The sequence below is a fragment of the Nannospalax galili genome, unplaced genomic scaffold (genome assembly GCF_000622305.1).
Source record: "Nannospalax galili isolate Female #2095 unplaced genomic scaffold, S.galili_v1.0 scaffold300, whole genome shotgun sequence".
In the NCBI taxonomy this organism is placed as follows: Eukaryota; Metazoa; Chordata; class Mammalia; order Rodentia; family Spalacidae; genus Nannospalax; species Nannospalax galili.
In genome coordinates this window covers 1,280,321-1,297,745 of record NW_008347322.1, presented here as the reverse complement: position 1 = coordinate 1,297,745, position 17,425 = coordinate 1,280,321, and the positions used below count along the sequence as shown (strand labels likewise).

Below are 17,425 nucleotides of genomic sequence, written 5' to 3'. Positions count from 1 at the left end.
GGAGGTGTCCACCAGCCAACAGCACCCAAGGATCCGGATCCTGCCACCACCAAGAGATCTTCCCTGGTTCACCTTCTGAATGAGACCTGGGTCCTGGCAGGCACCCAGCTGCAATGTCAGGGGGGTGATCCTGAGCCCGAGGACCTGGCTGAGCTGTTTGCAGAAGCTGTGACGTGAAACGGTGCCATCTCCATCCCCTAGGTCTTGGGGTCACGTGCTACTCCACACTGATTCCTGCTGACGCAGAGGGGTTGGCTCCCGTCTGGGGGAAGAGCTTTTCCAACTGTCTCAACCACGAAGGAGTTCTTTGTGCGGTGGCTTCTAGTTTCAAACAAGTTTAAGGAAGTCTCAGAGGGCAATGGATTCTTGTGTAGTTGAACATGTCCGCTCACGGCATATGCCTGGGGACTGGATGTCTCCCAAACCAACAGGATTTCCACTCAGTACGGGTAGGAAGGGATGCAGAATGCCTCTGGGAGGATGCACTTCTGTGAAGTGTTTACTCCTGGGGTGCAGCTGGGGAGGGATAGCTTCCTGGCTGGGGCACAGAACAGACCCAGTGCCTGACAAAGGTCCCAAGAGAGAACAGCAGCGTCAGTGACAGATGCTTGTGGCTTACACCAGGGGAGCGAAAGCAGGAGGGGCCTAGATTCAGCATCTCAGCACCTGTCAGCTTCCATAGGCTGATCAGAGGATGGGGACACTGGGGCTTGGGTCTTCCAGGCTCAGAACTTACCAAAACCAAGCTGGGGATGTAGCTTTGCGCCCCTGCTCGGTGGTAGGGGCATCTCCCACCCTGAGGCAGGGCAAAAGAGTTCAGGACCTGGCATGGTGTCCAGTCATCCTGGCATTCTGATGCAAATGTCTCTCAGAGAGGGTCTTAGGTCTCTCTCAGTGGGCTCAGCTCCAAGAATGAGTTCAGGAAACTGTCTCTGTTTTCTCCATGGCTGTGGGGCCTCTGCAGAGTGAAGGAGCTGTATTGTGACCCAAGGGACCAGAGACTCTGTGTGTCTCCATCACCCTCCCCGACTCCCATCTTTTAGCTTGTCCTATAGGTTAACCCAGAAGGAGGGGGCTCTGAGCTGGAAGCCCCTAATCTGATGGTAGGGATGTACTATTAAATCTATTGTGTGAAGTCATGTTGTTAAAAGTCTGGGGCCAGGCACAGGACAAGCCTTGTCAGCAGATGACACCAATCCTTCCATCCACAGCCAAGTGGCTGTACCACTCCCCACCCTGGAATGAGGTTCCTCCTTCAAGAATGTGCAGACCCTGCAGGTGCAGCCCCCAGGGGAGGGTAGCTGGGTAGTTTTCTTGCTGCATGCTGCCCCATATGGGTCTAAGTTTGAGGAACATTGCAAGGCTTAGTCACCAACTCCTTCCAACTTCCCAGCTGGAAGCTTTCCGTGGATCCCATCCCTCTGAGAACATCGCTGCGAAACTCATAGCTCCTAATGTCCTGAACTGCACGTGCGACATCAGCGAGTGGGTGGTAGAGGACCTGCTACCCTGAAGAAGACAGCCAGTCACATCTGTCAGGTGTAAACAGTAAACTCGGTTTATTGAGACACTGTTACAACGATTCCTTTGTTACACAGATTTCAGATATTTTCGAACACCCTTCCTCGGAAGAAGTTAAGATCTGACACTTCCATGAAACTTCCAGGAAATGCACAACGTATCGGTTGGCGAATTTTAAAGGACCCACATCCTGTAGTTTTTAATCGTAGACTGCTTTATTTTTTTGCATTTAACTCAACATTTGTCCATGAAGACAGCGAGAGAGAGAGAGAGAGAGAGAGAGAGAGAGAGAGAGAGAGAAATAAAATTACACCAGAAGAGTGTCTGCAAATATAAGAATTAATTTTATTGTAATATACCATAGCTAAAGTGGTCTGGGGAGAACAGGACACATTTTGGATTTCATACAAATTACAATGTTGAGGGGACCAACGGAACATGACAGAAGGACAAATTGGATGGGGCCAGAGGCAGAGACCGAATCACATGACCTACACAGAATCCACAGGGCATCACACGGCCATCCTCCGATATGGCTTTTCTCCTGGCTTTGGGAGAAATCTCCGAGGCCAGACTTTTCTTTGGCAAGAGCAAGACTTGTTTTCGGAGGAACTTTGGGAACGAGAGTTGGTGGTGTTCGTCACTTCTGGTCATTGCTGGGTGCTTTGCCGTGGTTTCCTCCATGCAAGGGAGGAGGGGAACGAGCACCAGAGTATGACCGCCGGCTCCCAGGGGCTCCACACTTTGCCCACGGTGGAAGGAGAGGCAAGACAGGAGGGTGACTTTCACAGTGAGGATCAATTTTCCTTGCTGGTCCTGGGGTCCTCGGGTCCTGTGCACCCAAAAGGCAGTTCCTCACCCCAGATGGTGAGGGAGAGGGTAACATGCAGAGGGAACCAAGCCCAGCTTCAGAGTGCTGACCCCAGCACCCAGGGCACCTATGGGTGGGAGCCCAAACTGCTCTCGTAGGGGGAGAAGCGGTGTAGCAGCCCCGGAGACTGGGTCCACTGCACATTTCTTAGGCCACCCGGCTGCGTGCAAGGTGGCCTGGCTATCGGCGTGGGCACCCAGGAGCTCCCATTCCATCCTTGGAACACACACAAAAATTAGCACCACAAACATTCGGCAACCGCACACAATCTGCTGCGGATACACCATGTACCATGCAGGAAGAGTCTTTGTTTTGTGCATGTGTTTTCATATGATGTAAGCATAACACAGGACTTGGGGATGGACCTCAGGAACATCCCCCACACCCCCATCAAGAGTAAAGAGTGCCTGCTGGGAAGAGAGGTCTCGGGCACCAAGCTGTTCTTCAGGTCCTTGGATCAACCTCAGAACATGGAGAAATGACCAGGATAAACGGAAGTGGGGGAAAGAGGTGAGGCAGGCCCCCACCCCAGTGCTGCCTGTAGTAGATCTTAAGACACGTAGCACCACAAGAGACAAGTGTAAAACAAAATCAGCACCAATGTTCATAGTCAGTTTTCATTTACAGAACACGTGGTTTTACAGCCCTGGACACTCCCCCACCACACTCATGGGGAAAGGAAGCAATCAAAATTAATTTAAGCCTGTGTTTTAATGTGAGCTCATATGGAAAAGTCAGAGTATCAATTTTTTTCCCTCCCCATAAAAAAATATCCAGAGCTAATCAAAAGGAAAAAAGAAATAGAAACGTCTGGAAAGGGGCCCGGGCACCTGCAGATCCATTGCGACTTCTTGCTGACCTGGGCAAGTTCCCAATTTATTGCACGTTGTTGATGGGGTTGGGGGGGGGTAAAGAGCTGAATTAAGCTCCCGAGCGGGTGCCTCTCCCCAGATGCTCATTCTCTCTGGGGGCCTGAGGCTGGGTTTCCACGCACGATTGAAAATCAGGCACACTTAACATTTATAACAATACAATACAAATATTTACTTAAAAACTCTCACAAAAACATAAGCACCTTTAATCCATCGGAAAGGCACATGCAGATGACATTTGGCCTCTGAGTGGATGTGTTGAGGGTTGTTTTTTTTTTTTGAAAAAAAGAGACTTTGGTGACCTTTACCAGACTGCCTTTGAACATCTTTTGAAGGTCAGGGGGAATACACATCTTCAAGTTGAATTTTTTTTAAAGTGATTTCCAAATACTGCCCTACCCCCAACTCCCAGCCAATGGTTCACGAATGCCACGGATGAACCAATCGGGCAGGCTGGGGGCCAGGGCACGTGGTGTGGCAAGAGGCTGTGGCGTGGCTAGGTCATGTGATTCGGCTCTGTGGGGACACGGCTCTTTCCCTTTGTTCTCTCTGGGCGTGGGGTCCAGCACCCCGGGGTTACCGAGGCACAGATGAGTAGGGCAGGCGGGGGAGAAATGTTCACTGTCCGGGATGGGCCGTGCACAGGACACCCATGGGTGGGGTGCTGAGGTCACGAGGTTGCTCGGGAGACCGGAAGGCTCGGCAGCTCCTAGCCCAGGAAGCAAGCCGGCCCCACTTCAAATCCAAATTTCTGTGATGCTTCACCAAAGTCGTTGAACATGATGTCAACGATGGGCACTTGTTCCACTTTGGGGGTGTCGATCTCCAGCACCGTCTTCTGGTAGCCTTTCTTGGTCTAGGAAGGAGGAAGCACATGGAGGTAATTAGAGCCCAGGGCCTCTTGGGGTTGTTAAGGTGGTTAGGATCCCTGGGACTAGAGAGATGGCTCAGCCATTAAGAGAGCACCGGCTGCTCTTGCAGAGACCTGGATTCGGTTCCCAGCACCCACATGGTAGCTTAACAACCGTTCGAAACTCCAGTTCCAGAAGATCTGATGCCCTCTTCTGACCTCTGTGGGCATTGTATAACATGGGTGCACTCACATACATGCAGGTGAAACACTCACACACATAAAAAATAAAAATAATAAATCAAATCTTTTCTAACAAGATTTAAAAAGTAGTTAGGATTCTCACCACACCTAGCTCAGGTTCCCCTCCGCTACAAGTCTCCACCTAGTCCTGAGTTACCTGATACATGTGGCAGGTTGGAGGAAACATGGCTGACCAGAGCCTGCTATAATCCCATGGATGATGCCCCAGGACCAGTGGGAGTCAGGATCAGGGAGCTGACAGGACTCCCATAAGACTTCACACACAAGTGAGGCAGATGAAGCTTGACTGCACCTCCTTCCCCAGCCCCCACACCCCTCCTATTACAGAATAGGTATTTGTCTCAGTCTGTGACAGGGCTGGCTACAGAACTTTCTGTACAAAATCAGAACACGGTCTCCCCGCTCCCAAAATAGACAATCACGAACAGCAAACACTGAAGAGAGCAGGCGTTGGGGCCATGTTGGTGTGGGATCTCCTGTGATCATCTGGGTACATGTCAGCGAGGCCAAGGCCTGCTCTCAGCACTCTACTACTAGACCTCTGAGGACAAGGGTACACGCCTACAGGTGTGGCCAGGCAGGGAACCTTCCACATCACCTGCTCCAGAAGAGTCCTGGGTAAACTGAGGCACAATCATGCAGCCTGAGAGATGAGTCTGTGCCTCTCCTGTGCTCAGACCAGCATACTTGTGGGGAGAGGAACAAAGCCCTCTTAGGAAGGGCAGGGTGAACCTCAGCTAGGGAGTGAGGTAGGTGCCTATAGTAAATTTAAGTAATACTTGCATTGTATTGGTCTAATACTGTGCCTGGTTTCCAATGGTACATGGAAACCCAGCCTCAGGCCCCCAGAGAGAATGGGCATCTGGAGAAAGGCACTCGTTCAGGAGTGTAATTCAGTTTCTTACATTACCCCATCAACAACAAGCAATAAACTGGAAAGTTGTCCAGGTTCTCAAGAACAGACCTTGCTGAGGTCTCTCCAAAAGAGACCTGTCTACAAAGCCCGGCGTGCGGGGAGGAAGAGGCAGGAGTGTTGTGGACCCAAACCCAAGCAGGCTCAACTCAGGCTTCTAAGGTACTCATCACAGAGGCCAACTATCCTGTCAACTATCCTGGCCCTACTATCCTGTTAACTTCCTCCAGTGGTCCCTGACAGCTGCCTTTTCCCCCGCGAACTTGAGACATCCACTGGCCATCTGTCCTCAGCAGGGGTTCCTGGATGGACACATGGACACATGGAGTTACATGGAGCTGGGTCTGGTCTTTCTCCACTGCTCAATCCCTGGCAGAAATCACAAGGGGAAAGTGGGCAGCCAGCAAGCATCTCCTCTGTGGGGGCAATGCACCATGGTGTAGTCAGGCAGAGGGGCCCCAGACTGACTCTCCCTCGTTCGGTGCTGGTCTCAAAGTCTTACTCCGTGGCTGTGGGTAGACTGTGCCCCAAATCCACCCGTTGGAACCCTGTTGCTCAAGGCGATGGTAGGAGGTGGGGCTTGAGGAGGTGCTTTGGGCTCAGTTCCCTTATGAAATGACTCTGGCAAGTCTGCCTTCCTCCCTCTCTGCCATGTGAGAGAGAATATTGTGAGAAGTTGGCTGTGTACAGTCCACAGCAGAACCCAACTGTGCTGGCCCTGACCTGGAGCTTCCAGCCTGCCAACTATCAGCAATCAATGTCTGTCACTTATAAGCTGCTCGGGCAACTGTCATTTTTGAAGGTGGTTCACACAAGTCTGACTGACGCTGAGGCCGACTTGCCCAGTCAAGCCACTCCCAGGGTTCAGATGCTGAATGCGGTGGCAAATTCCTTTGTTAAATCTGGTAGATGTCCAGGCTCATTTGTTCCAAGCAACAGATAACCAATACACTCTCTGCTACCAATTGTCCCTCAGCTGGACATTGGAAGGTGTGCTGATGGCTCGGGGGCAACTGGGGATGTGGGTGGAACCCTGTCCCACTGGCATCGCTGACATCAGCCTCAGTGTCTGCCTTCACAGTATCCAAACTTCCACTTGCCCCAGACCTCACCCTCCTACGGCTCCCTCTTAGGACACCTTTATCTTGCACTTTGCTGGGAGGAAGATCAGAAAGCCAGAGTAAGAGAATCAGAAATGCAACAGGGCCCCAGAAGCCTACAATCACTACAGGCTCTGACCATCCAGAAGGATCTGGGGCAGGATTCAGAATCTGCAGTTTCTCTTTTAAAAAAAATTATCTACTTATTTTTATGTGTATGAGTATTTTGCCTACATGTATGTAAGTGCATCTATGTTATCCAGTGCCTTGTGGAGGTCATAAGACCTCTCTGGAACTGAAGTTAACAGTTACAACAGTTGTTAGCTGCCATGTGGGTGTTGGGAACTGAACCTGGGTCCTCTGTAAGAGCAGTTAGTGCTCTGAACCACTGAGCCATCTCTCCAGCCCTGAAATCTGCACTTTCTTAAATGGGGGTCTTGCACAATTTTATTACTCATAGTTTTCTGACTGTCCTTTGAGAAACACTATGCTGCCAGGACTCAGTGCAGATATCAGGTGCCCAGAACATGGCCAAGTTTTGGAGACACTTATGGTTACTCTGGCCAGGCTATATGGAAACTGCCCCAAAAGATGGCCATACCGCTCCACTTCCAGGAAGTGGAGGAAGTTCTTTGGAAGTTCCTTGGAACTTCTAGTATAATATATGAGATACGAATACAGCAGGAGACGGGGGTAAAGCTTCTGTCTCACAAACTTGAAGACTGTATTTTGGATCCTCAGAAACCCACATAAATGCCAAGAGGGAATGGCAGTTTGTAATTCCAGCCTTGGAAGGCAGACACAAGGGGATCCTCAGAGCAAACTGGCTAAGATTAGCCGTTATCAGTGAGCTCTGGGTTAGACCCTGCCTCAATGAATAAGGTGTAAGAATAATTGAGGATGATTTCTGACATCAACCTCAGACTTCCACATGTGCATGCTTACCCACACATATGTATGCCCACATACATGAAAAGCATACACACACACACACACACACACACACACACACACACACACACACAGAAAAAAATCTGCACGGCCTCTGGAGCTGGGCTCACATGCCCCTGCAGCTAGCCAAGGAGTGGCTCACCTCCCCACCCCCCTGGCCAGATTCAGCAGGCAGAGCTGGTCACCCTGCCATCTAGGCCCTATCTCCTTGACTCCGCTCCCCAACCCAGGCAGGCAATCAATCATATGAGGTCATCAGCCTGGCCTTCCCTGGGCTCTGGGTGAGGTGGTGAGGTCTGGGGAGTCATGTGAGCTCAGTGGGAAGAGGGGAGCTCTCTACCTTTGCACAGCTGTGAGTCATGAGCCCACAGGACGACAACAGTCCTCTCCTCTTCCTCTTGCTTACTGTGTCAGCATCGTGTGGGTCTCTCCCCGCCCCCCCCATGCCAGGGTATGTAGCTGGCAGGTGATTTCACTTGGATCTGTAGGGCCCCGCTGCTCCAATTATCAGAGCGCTTAGAGAGAGGCGTATTTAAAGAAGAGGCATAAATAACCATTGTGGGCTAGCAACGGCCCCCCAGGGATACACAAAGCTGCAGGAACAATGGGATTGATGTGGAGCGACTCCCAGTCCCTCCACAGGGCCAGCCGCTCAGCAGCACCGTCAATCAGGCTACCCAGCCACACGATGCCAGTGTCAGAATTCCAATTTCAGTGGCTGTGATTACAAAATGAATCAAGCTGGCCTCCCAGGGCTCGGCAGGCCCTGGCACCACTGGCCCGTGTGTGGAGGACAGGAGTCTCCCGCGGGAGCCCCGTAATTGAATGAAGGGCTGTGACCTTTCAGATCATAGCTGAACCTCTCAGGGGTGTGGGGTGGAGAATGGCTCACTGGACCAAGTCCGCCTTGAGGCACGCTGCTCTCCTCAGACTCCCCTTCGCCTCCACACGACGGCGGGTCCTTCCCTCCCTCTGCATCCCCTTGCCAGCCTGCAGGGTCAATTGTTCCCATCAGCGGGTTATTCTGTCCTCAGCCATTATCTCCCCACCTTTTCAAAGAGAGGATCTTTTCTTTCCAGAAGTCGAATAGGAGGGAGCTGCTTCTCCCTCCCCAACCCAGCATGCCTACATCCTACGCCTAGCTTCGACATCCAAGGATGATGCAAGAATGCCACAGCTCAGAAAGAAACAAGACAGAGACGGGTGGGGAGAAGACATGCCATGCTCTCTTCCCAGGTCCCATACAGCACTCGAGGGGGGGTCTCCTAGGCCAGGACACACTCCGATGGTGCCTGGCTGTTTTATCAAATAGTGACATGGAAGTCATCAGCAAGAGTTCATATGCTGTTTCCTCACCCCCAAATCCCTGGGACTGGCTCTGTATGGCACCAGGGCAAGTCCGCTTCACCCACAAATTGAACAGAAAGGCGTGCCGTGTGGGGGTGCCAGCTCCTGGGGGCTGACCCTGGACACAGGGAAAGGGAATGAGATGCGGTCAGCATCAGCCTGGCCCTAGAGAGCTGAGGGAGGGGGTCTCCAGGCACATTCTCCCAGAACAAGTGATAAAGAGAATGGGGTCTGACATCAGGAAGGGTCAGGAAAATGGCTGCTGGACTTCCTGGTGACTCACCTCCAGCCTCTGGAAGGCAAGCCTGTGTAGCTTACTTGTCCAGTTCAAACCAGTGAGACCTTGCCATTCTGCAGGAACAAAGCCCACTTCTGCCTTCCAAATGTACACACATGTACACACAAATACAAATACATGTGTACATACACACATACATACAAAGAAGCCCAGTCCTGGTTCTACATGCCCAGAAATGAGCTACTTAGGGGAAAGGAGGTCTCCAAACCCTGACCTGGACTGGCCCAAGTTGGCTGCACTCTGATACAGCCAGGCTGGGGACACATTTGACTCTCAATGTCCACCACGCATCTCAGTGACAGACACACAGAAGGTACCCTGAGTACATCGGAGGGAGGCATACACCGTGACATCACGTGAGACACTCACAGCACAGCCATCCACCAGGGCACGGATGTAGGGGTTGTTGTCGTAGGACATCTCCTCATCGTTGGAGCCCAGGAAGCGGATGGCCTTGTCGTAGCTGCCCGTGGAGGCGTCCTGCCAGGCCACTGACTGATAGCAGTTGTAGGTGATATTCTGGTGGGCAGACGCGCTCAGCAGCCGCAGGAAGGCCATCTGTACCACGCCCACGGGGCTGCCCTCAGCATCCACATAGGAAAGCTAGGGGACGGATAGCGAGGGTTATCAGCAGGGCGGAGAACACACAGCAATTCCGCAGAGCCTCCCACATCCACAGGGCTGGGCTTCGCCCAAACTCATCGCCTCTGAGGGTGCTGTCTGGAAGCTTGCACACTCCTAGCCCCTAGGCCAGGACACGAGCGTTCCTGGGATCACCTGGGAGCTGGAGCAAGGTGAAACACACAGGATTTCCTTCAGTAACTGACAGTCTGCTTATGACCCTTTGCTCTGCCTCTCCACGTTCAGAACCCTTACCTCCTCCGGGAAGCCTGCCTGGTCAGGTACAGGAACTCCTGGCCCTCCTTTCTGCCTCCTGATGCCAGGCTGCTTCTGAGGAACTAACCACCCCCTCCCAACCCGGCAGGCTGGATCGCGTTGAAGAAATAATAACAAGGAAGTATTGAGAACACGCGGTCTGCTAAGACCCACTCCTGTCCCGGGATCTCTGAGTCAGGGTGAAGGCCAGGCCTTCTTTCTCTAAGGAGATCCATGGGGACAAGGCCTGGGAGTGGGAGATAGCTCCTGGGGTCTCTGGGTGACCACATTCCTTCCTGCCCTGGCAGTTCTCAAGGGCTCTGTCTGGGTCTGAGCCTTGACAGAGGCTCCTCTCTCTGTGATGGGCACAGTGCCCACTGGCAGAGTGTGCTATGGCTGAGAACTCAGGGTCACAGCTCTGCCACTGCTCCTCTCTGAGCCCTGCCTGCAGCCCGAAGCTGTATGCAGTCCTGACTTCCCTCAGGTCCTGTGTCCCAGTCAGGTTCTGTGTCCTGGTGGCCATCTCTTGCCACAAGCACAGAGGCTCAGCCTGTGTCCCTGTCACTGTGGTGAGCAAAAGAAGGTGTTGTGGGCGCGTGTGTCTGGCCCCTCTTTGGGAGCCTGCTGGACTCAAGAGCTGGAAAGGCCATGAGACCTTGGGGAATGGCACAGGCTGGCTGGCTGCTAGGCTGGTCTGAGAGAGGGGCAGGGTTGTGTGGAGACTGGGATGACCAGGTGCACCTGGAGGTGCGGGCATTCTCTCCTGCCAAGGGTGGGCTTCTAGGCAGCCAACAGGCAATCCTGCAGACCACCGCATTTACCAAGCGAGCAGCCCAGGGCTCTGGGTGACAGGACCCTCACTGGAAGGCCCAGTTCTCCAGAGCATCAGAGAAAGGCAATGCCACTTCCTTGAGTGGCTTCCCCAGTGTGACCAGCTGGGTAACCAAAGCCATTCTCTTCTGCCAGGTACAGACCGGTATGGGTATCCTGAGAGGTGAGTCTCAGTTTCTGCAGAGGGCACTTGACATTGTCAGGGATGTGAAGCATCTCAGATGTGGGACAGAGCACCACCTCTGCCTAGGTAAGACCAAAGGCCTCTCTCTAGACAAGAAGAGAGGCTGCCAGAGGCCAGCGTCTCACTCTGGTGGTCCCAGCTCCAGGCAGCAGCTGCTCCAACACTGCTCTACGCTGGCCTCCAGAGGCAATAGGGGCACGTGAAAGAGTGCTGGGAAAGTGCTGCTGAGGGTCAGCGGGGGGTGGGGGGTGGGGGTGGGGTGGTTCTGGCACAGGGAACGATGAGCAACAACCTCAGCACCTACATTTTCAATTGGAGAGACCAGAGAAACCAGGCCCGGGACCCCGATCCTTTCCAACACCCTGGGGTTCCCAAGCTGTCAGCCAACTCTACACCCTTGAAGACAGCTTAAGCAAACTCCACAGTCAGGCTCTGTGAAGGAAAAGTGGATACCAACCGGCAGTATGGGCATCTGGTGCTCCTGGGAGGACACGTGACTGACTTGAGGAAGGACACAAGCCACAGCAGAGGCAAGGTTGGCCCTAGACACGGAAGGACCTGAAAACCCGGTGCTCTCCCAGGCTGCGGTCTCCAAGTGGCCCTACCCCAGGGGACACCTGGCCCCAGGGAACGCCCTGCGCCCCCACTACGGGTGGTGGTCCTGGGCAGCCCCGAAGGAGACTGGATTTCCCCAACAGAGGCCTCCATTTACCTCCCAGTCACTAGTGTCTCTCACAGAGGCCCCGAAGAAAGGCTGATTTGCCTTGGATTTTCTCTGTGCCTCTGTCCCTGGCAACCGATTTAGGATGAATGAAGGTTAAGGGGGACCGTCTAGACGTGGGTATTCTGTGAAGCTTCCTCAGTCAGTGAGGACAGTGACTAGGGTGGGGCCTCCTGGCGAACCTGGACTATACCAGGTAAAAGCCATTATGGAAGGAGAGAGGGCTGAGCCGAGCACAGGTGGCCAGGATGCCCCGGACCCCTCCCCTGGTCAGCTGCATCTTTGCAGTTTCTTCTGCATGCCCCACCCCCAGCCTACTGTCACTGCTCACTGGGCCTCCCTCCCCACAGGTCCTTCTGTGTGCCAGTGGCTCTCCTCCAGGGCAAGCAAAAGAGGCCAGGAAAGGAAACAGACAGAACGCCTGACTCGCAGCAAGCAGGAGGAGGTGTGGAGTCACGGGCAGACGCGCAGGCCTGTAGCTTCTGTACAGAGGCAGAGCACCTGGGGCCCTGTCAGAGAGCCAGGCATGTCACCAGGCTATGGAACAGCAGAGAAGTGGGGACGGGATGGTGCTGGGAGCTACAGCTTTGCATCCTCGGGAAGACTTGGCTCTGTCCACGCAGAGAGGCCGGGGCCGGTGCAGGGCTGAGAGCCCAGAGCAGGTTTCTTTGTGAGCAAGGACCTGTAGGGTAGGGCCTGACCAACTGGAAGGGAGGCGTGAAGAAGGACTGGGCTCCACCTGGGACCTGGGGCCTGTTCCTATGGTGAGGTCCACCAGGGTGTCACAAAGCTTTGAGTTGACCTTAGGAAAGCCCCAAACAGTTTAGAGAAATATGCCCCATGTTGAGTTGGAGGCCACTGGCCTCCCATGAGCATGTCTGAACCAGCTCCTGGCCTCCAAGCTGGCCAGAAGGGCATCCTGCTTGGTGTTTTAGGAGGATCCAAGATCTGGGGGCTGGAGAGATGGCTCAGCGGTTAAGAACAATGGGTATTCTTGCAGAAGACCTGGGTTCGAATCCCAGCACCCACATGGTAGCTAACAACTGTCCATAACTCCAGTCCCAGGGGATCTGACAGCCTCTTCTGACCTCTGTGGGCATTGCACAACATAGGTGCACTTACCTACATGCAGGCAATACACACATACACGTAAAATAAAAATAATAAATAAAATTAAAAACAAAAAAAGGGGATCCAAGATCTTTTCACCTCTGGGATGGATTATGCTTTGAGGCAGGCTTCCCATAAGTTAAACATGGACTGATACAGCCATGTGGGTTCAACTGGGAACCTCAAGGTCAAGAGCAGCACAGAAAGAGGGTACACATGGCAGGGGACCAAAGAACTTGAAGAACAGCAGCTTCACCTGCCCTGCCCATGGGCTTACACAGGCTTTCCTGCTCCGTGTATGTCTCTAATCTGTGTCTAGGCAGCCCAGTTGTGCCACCCATAGGCAGCATGTGGGCTCTACTGGAGCACCGACATGTAGGTATATCCAGAATCTCAGTGGAATGTCATCCAACCACTTCCAGGCTGGAAGGAACTCTGGGTATCAGAGGAGACAGGAGGAAGACACACCACACCCATCTGAACCTTGCTGTCAGGGACGTGGAACAGTCTGGCTGGAAGGACAAGAGCAGGCCCCGGAGATGAGTCCCATGCAGAGCCCAGAGCCAGGCCGAGCCGCAAGCAGGCAACGTGAGGCAGCCACTTACCAGGGAACCCCGCTTGTACTGACTATACCAGGTAGAAGGCTGCTCTTTGGGCCAGCGGGCCATTTTACTCTGCAAGATAGGAGACGAACGGTGGGTTTAAAGCGACGACTGCAAAGGACCAGAGGTCACCTTACCAGTTTCCCACGCTTGAATTCACTGAACCAGGAACCTGGGTTTTCTTTGGGCCAAGAAGTGATTCTGGCCTACACATCGGGCGGGGTTGGTGAGAAGGGAGAGAAACAGAAAACGAAAGGGTTACTTCTGCCTCCGTGGACTGACCTTCCCAGCTCTCCCCACCCCTGGTGTCCTGCCGAGATGCCTGTGCCTCCCCGTAAGGGGAGGTCTTACCACAAAGACACGGGGGTAACAACAGCTCTGGAGCTCTACCGTAGTCAAGAATATGCCAACATGGCCATAAGCAGGTCACGGACTGTACACTCTCACAGCCTGTGTGTGCTGACATGTGCCAGCAGGGCAGTAAGTGACAGAAACTCAGGACCCTCAAGGATCACAAGGGCAGTGACAGAGAAGGTCAAAGCCAACAGCTAGGAGAGAACTGTCACCAGCAGCCCTGCTTAGCTATGGCCCTGCATGCTGCACTACCAACGGGCCAAGCAAGATGCACCCACTGGGACAACACTGGCACCATTTTATGGTGCAACCAACTGCTTTGCCATTAGATTTAAGGCTCCCTTCATAAGAAGGGCTTACATCTGGAACTTACATGTAAGGCAGGGTAAAACCCTATCAAGCTAGGGAGATGACGGGCTCCTGGGAAGATACAGCTATTGTCTGTTAAACGGATGTAATGCTGGCTATGAAGTCACCTTCTAAACATCTGTGATTATGCCCATAGCTTATTGCTGTCAGCTTTTGCTGGTCATCGAAGGAAGTTCCTGTTTTTGCAGTGGGACACTCACAAGTAGTTACTGAGGGAAAGTGAGTGCTGTTGCAATGGACAGTTCTCAGCCACAGGCGAGGGAAAATAATCAACAGTTACCATCACCTCCTCCGAGGCTTAGACAGCATCATGGGGGGGAGGGAGGGGATATGGGAATGCAAGCGTCAGAAAAGAGGTGGAGTGCTGCTTAACAACTGCATCCAAATGGAAGCATCCTCTCGGAGGGGACGCTGCGCAAACTTACAAGATTCCTAAGGCCCCATCCTGAGGTTTCAAAAGCAGAAGTTGCTGGGGAGAAGCGACCCTTGAGCTGCCCAAGCTGCCTGCAAGTCTGGGAACTCCAGAGACTAGATCTTGCAAGCTGTAGCCTTGCTGGGGTGGGTTTTTCAGGGATGCAACTGCCGTTGAGTCCCCCACGCTCCCGTAAGTAGCACGAACAAAATCGCTGGGTCATTAACCTAGAACCTTGGCTGGACTCATCCCTTTGGTCTGTTGTTGGCGTCTTATGTGGAGTGAAGAGATGTTTGTTCAACGTCTCCTCAGGAAAAGCCACACAACGGAGATATATGTGTGCATATGGTTCATGGATGCAGTGTGTGTCAAGTGTGTGTCTGTGTGTGTGTGTGTGCGATGCGTGTGGGGTGGGGTCCTCTCTGCAGATTTGCAGCCTATGGGTCCTTGGAGCTGCCAGGTGATCTGTAATGATAAGGAAGGAGGCAGAGGCTGTCCCCAAGGCCTCCCGAGATTGCCGAGCAGACATCCTTCATCATAGGGCTGGCCTCTGTACCCCCCTAGGAGGGTCTTGCGTGGGGTCTGTCTCTATGGAGGCCAAGACTGCAGGTATAGAAGACTGTCTAGCTGGGCGGACTCAGGCACACTGTGAATTGAATGGGTGCGTGGCTTAGTAAGTTCTCTATGGTGTGACGGTGGGAGGTGGTGACCCTGGACTGACTCACTGCAGGTGTGGAAAGAGTCCTCAAGGCAGCCAGCTTGGACTGACGAGGTCCCTTAGGGACCTGTGTTTGGGACCCAGGCCCAAGGGTTGGTGGGGAGGAGGTAAAGGTCTGAGCCTTAATGGATTGTCTGCTACCAGAACCGCCAGAGTCACTGGAGGAAAGAGGGTACCCAGCCTGCCTGACCCCAAGAAGCCGCCATTTCTCCCTCTGGTTTTCAGATCTGCCACTCAAAGCCACACCCAGATCATGTGGGGTCAGTTCCTCCTAGATCAGGGACAGACAGCAGCAAGCACAGGCCTCAACTCAGACTTTTGCCTCAAACCTCTCGAGGCCCCAGAAGCTTGTGCCGCCAGAAGAGGGTCTGTTTGCCCTGGGAAGGACAGTCCTGGCCCAGCCTGCCATCCACTCACATGGCGTGAGGAGCAAGGAGCCAGAGCGCCGGGTCTGCATGGACCCCAGCTGCTGTGCACCGAGAGATGGCTGGGTGATCAGGAGGCCATCTGCAGAGCACCAGGAGGGGAGAGGAAGGTCTGTTGGCTGAATTCCATTCCAAGCTCTGGTCAGATGGAAGGAAACAAGACCCATAGGGCAGGTCGCACCTCAGACCTCTGAGCAGCCCTTGTCTCTGGGAGTGAGGGAGATCAGGGTGAGGAAGGACAGAGGGATGACAGCCCATGAATCTCTCTGCCCTGCTCTGCTCCTGTTACCACCAGCAAAGTGTGACCCAAGGGTGTGCCGGTGCTTACTGCCTTTATGGTGTGATTTAGAGAGGGGCCAAGAGCCCCAGGGAGCCCTTTGCTCTTTCTCCAGCAGGAGCCTGTTCTCGGGTACCAGGGCCATTAGGAAGCTGTGGTATGGAATACAGGTGTACCTACTGTGGCCTTTGGACAATGGCACGTGACAACTGGCCATCCCGGATCATACGGGGGACACTGAGGTAAGGGTCATTCTCTTAGTCATGGGGAGGCTCGTCCTCCTCCCCCAAAGTGGCCTCTGCCTCTGATGCGAGTGTCACAAACTCACTCCTCAGCATACCATAATTCATATGTGAGTCACATGCACACAAATTCCTACCACATCACTGAGTCCCTGAAAGGTCACAGATGTTATTAAGTGACATCTTACAAAATCTCTTGAGTCAGAATCTAGCTTTCCACCCCCAAATTCCTCATGAATAGACTGTAGAGCCCTGCTTGGAACTCGGGGGGCCTGTCACTCCTCAGCATACCATAATTCATATGTGAGTCACATGCACACAAATTCCTACCACATCACTGAGTCCCTGAAAGGTCACAGATGTTATTAAGTGACATCTTACAAAATCTCTTGAGTCAGAATCTAGCTTTCCACCCCTAAATTCCTCATGAATAGACTGTAGAGCCCTGCTTGGAACTCGGGGGACCTAGGGCAAATCTCAAAAAAATGAGCTGGTGCCCCCAGTGTAGGTCCATGGTGACCCCTAGATGTCTCAGGTCCCTTATCACACTTGACCCAAGAAGCACTTTAGTTTGGTCTCAGTTGGGATGCTACTGAGTCCCAGGGAAGGTCATCAGCCAGGGGACAAATCCCACTGTGAGCAGCTCGGGGAGGGCACACATAGCCAACCTTCCACCTGCCAGCATCCAGAAGCAACACAAGAGTGACTTCAGGAAGAATGCTCTTGATTCTGAAACTGATTGGTCTCTGGTTTTTAGCCTTAAAGCTGTACACACACAAGAAACACCTGTCCTGGTACAGCCTACATGGAACAGGAGGCGACACAGATACTTACCCCCTCAGACTTCTTGTCGGGGAAGACACATGTGGACCCTCCGGCTGTGAAATTGCAGTAGACTTTGAAGGAGTCCCTGGAGCACCCTTGGTTGGGATCGACCCAATATTCACCTGGATTTCAGAGACAGGGAGGCAGATTCACAAAAATGGCTCCCTGGAGGGTCAAGGAGCTGCCGTGACGTGCCTGGCTGGCCGTTAAACGCACAGCCAGGGCCATAAAGCTGCCGACGCAGGCCTGCCTTCCTGCAGTATCCTGTTCCTATGGGGCCCACAGAGCGGCGGACAGCCCTGTTCACAAGAGCGCAGCTGCGGCATGAGACACACTGCGCAGGTATCTGCTGACCAGGGCGCAAGGGGTGGGGTTCTGGCCCACTTGATGGGTGGAAAGAATGACAAAGAATGTTCCAGAATGAACCTATGGATTCATGCATATGGGGTCAGAGCCTCCTGGAGTTACAGATAAACTTCAAATCCTGCAGGA

At 53.2% G+C, this 17,425-nt stretch overlaps 1 protein-coding gene and 1 long non-coding RNA gene across 4 annotated transcripts in view; both read right to left on the bottom strand.

Moving 5' to 3' along the window:
- Positions 1 to 1,846: 1,846 nt before the first annotated feature.
- The window catches only part of Col5a1 (collagen type V alpha 1 chain), a 166,090-nt gene continuing 150,511 nt past the window's right edge, over positions 1,847 to 17,425 (bottom strand). The window contains exons 63-66 of one of the 3 annotated variants that reach the window (XM_008843928.3): positions 16,943 to 17,055; positions 13,449 to 13,517; positions 9,357 to 9,590; positions 1,847 to 4,120 (exon numbers count right to left, since the gene is read on the bottom strand). In XM_008843928.3, the coding sequence (XP_008842150.1) occupies positions 3,974 to 4,120; positions 9,357 to 9,590; positions 13,449 to 13,517; positions 16,943 to 17,055 (563 nt within the window). In that variant the 3' untranslated portion in view covers positions 1,847 to 3,973. Of the gene's footprint in view, positions 4,165 to 9,304; positions 9,591 to 13,314; positions 13,384 to 13,448; positions 13,518 to 16,942; positions 17,056 to 17,425 lie in introns of all 3 variants that reach the window. The other 2 variants (XM_017800837.2, XM_029568755.1) reach the window with 2 other exon arrangements.
- LOC115072181 lies at positions 14,229 to 16,936 on the bottom strand. The gene is made up of 2 exons (XR_003851251.1): positions 16,574 to 16,936; positions 14,229 to 16,380 (listed from the first exon to the last, which is right to left on the bottom strand). It is a non-coding gene; the product is annotated as an uncharacterized LOC115072181 (long non-coding RNA).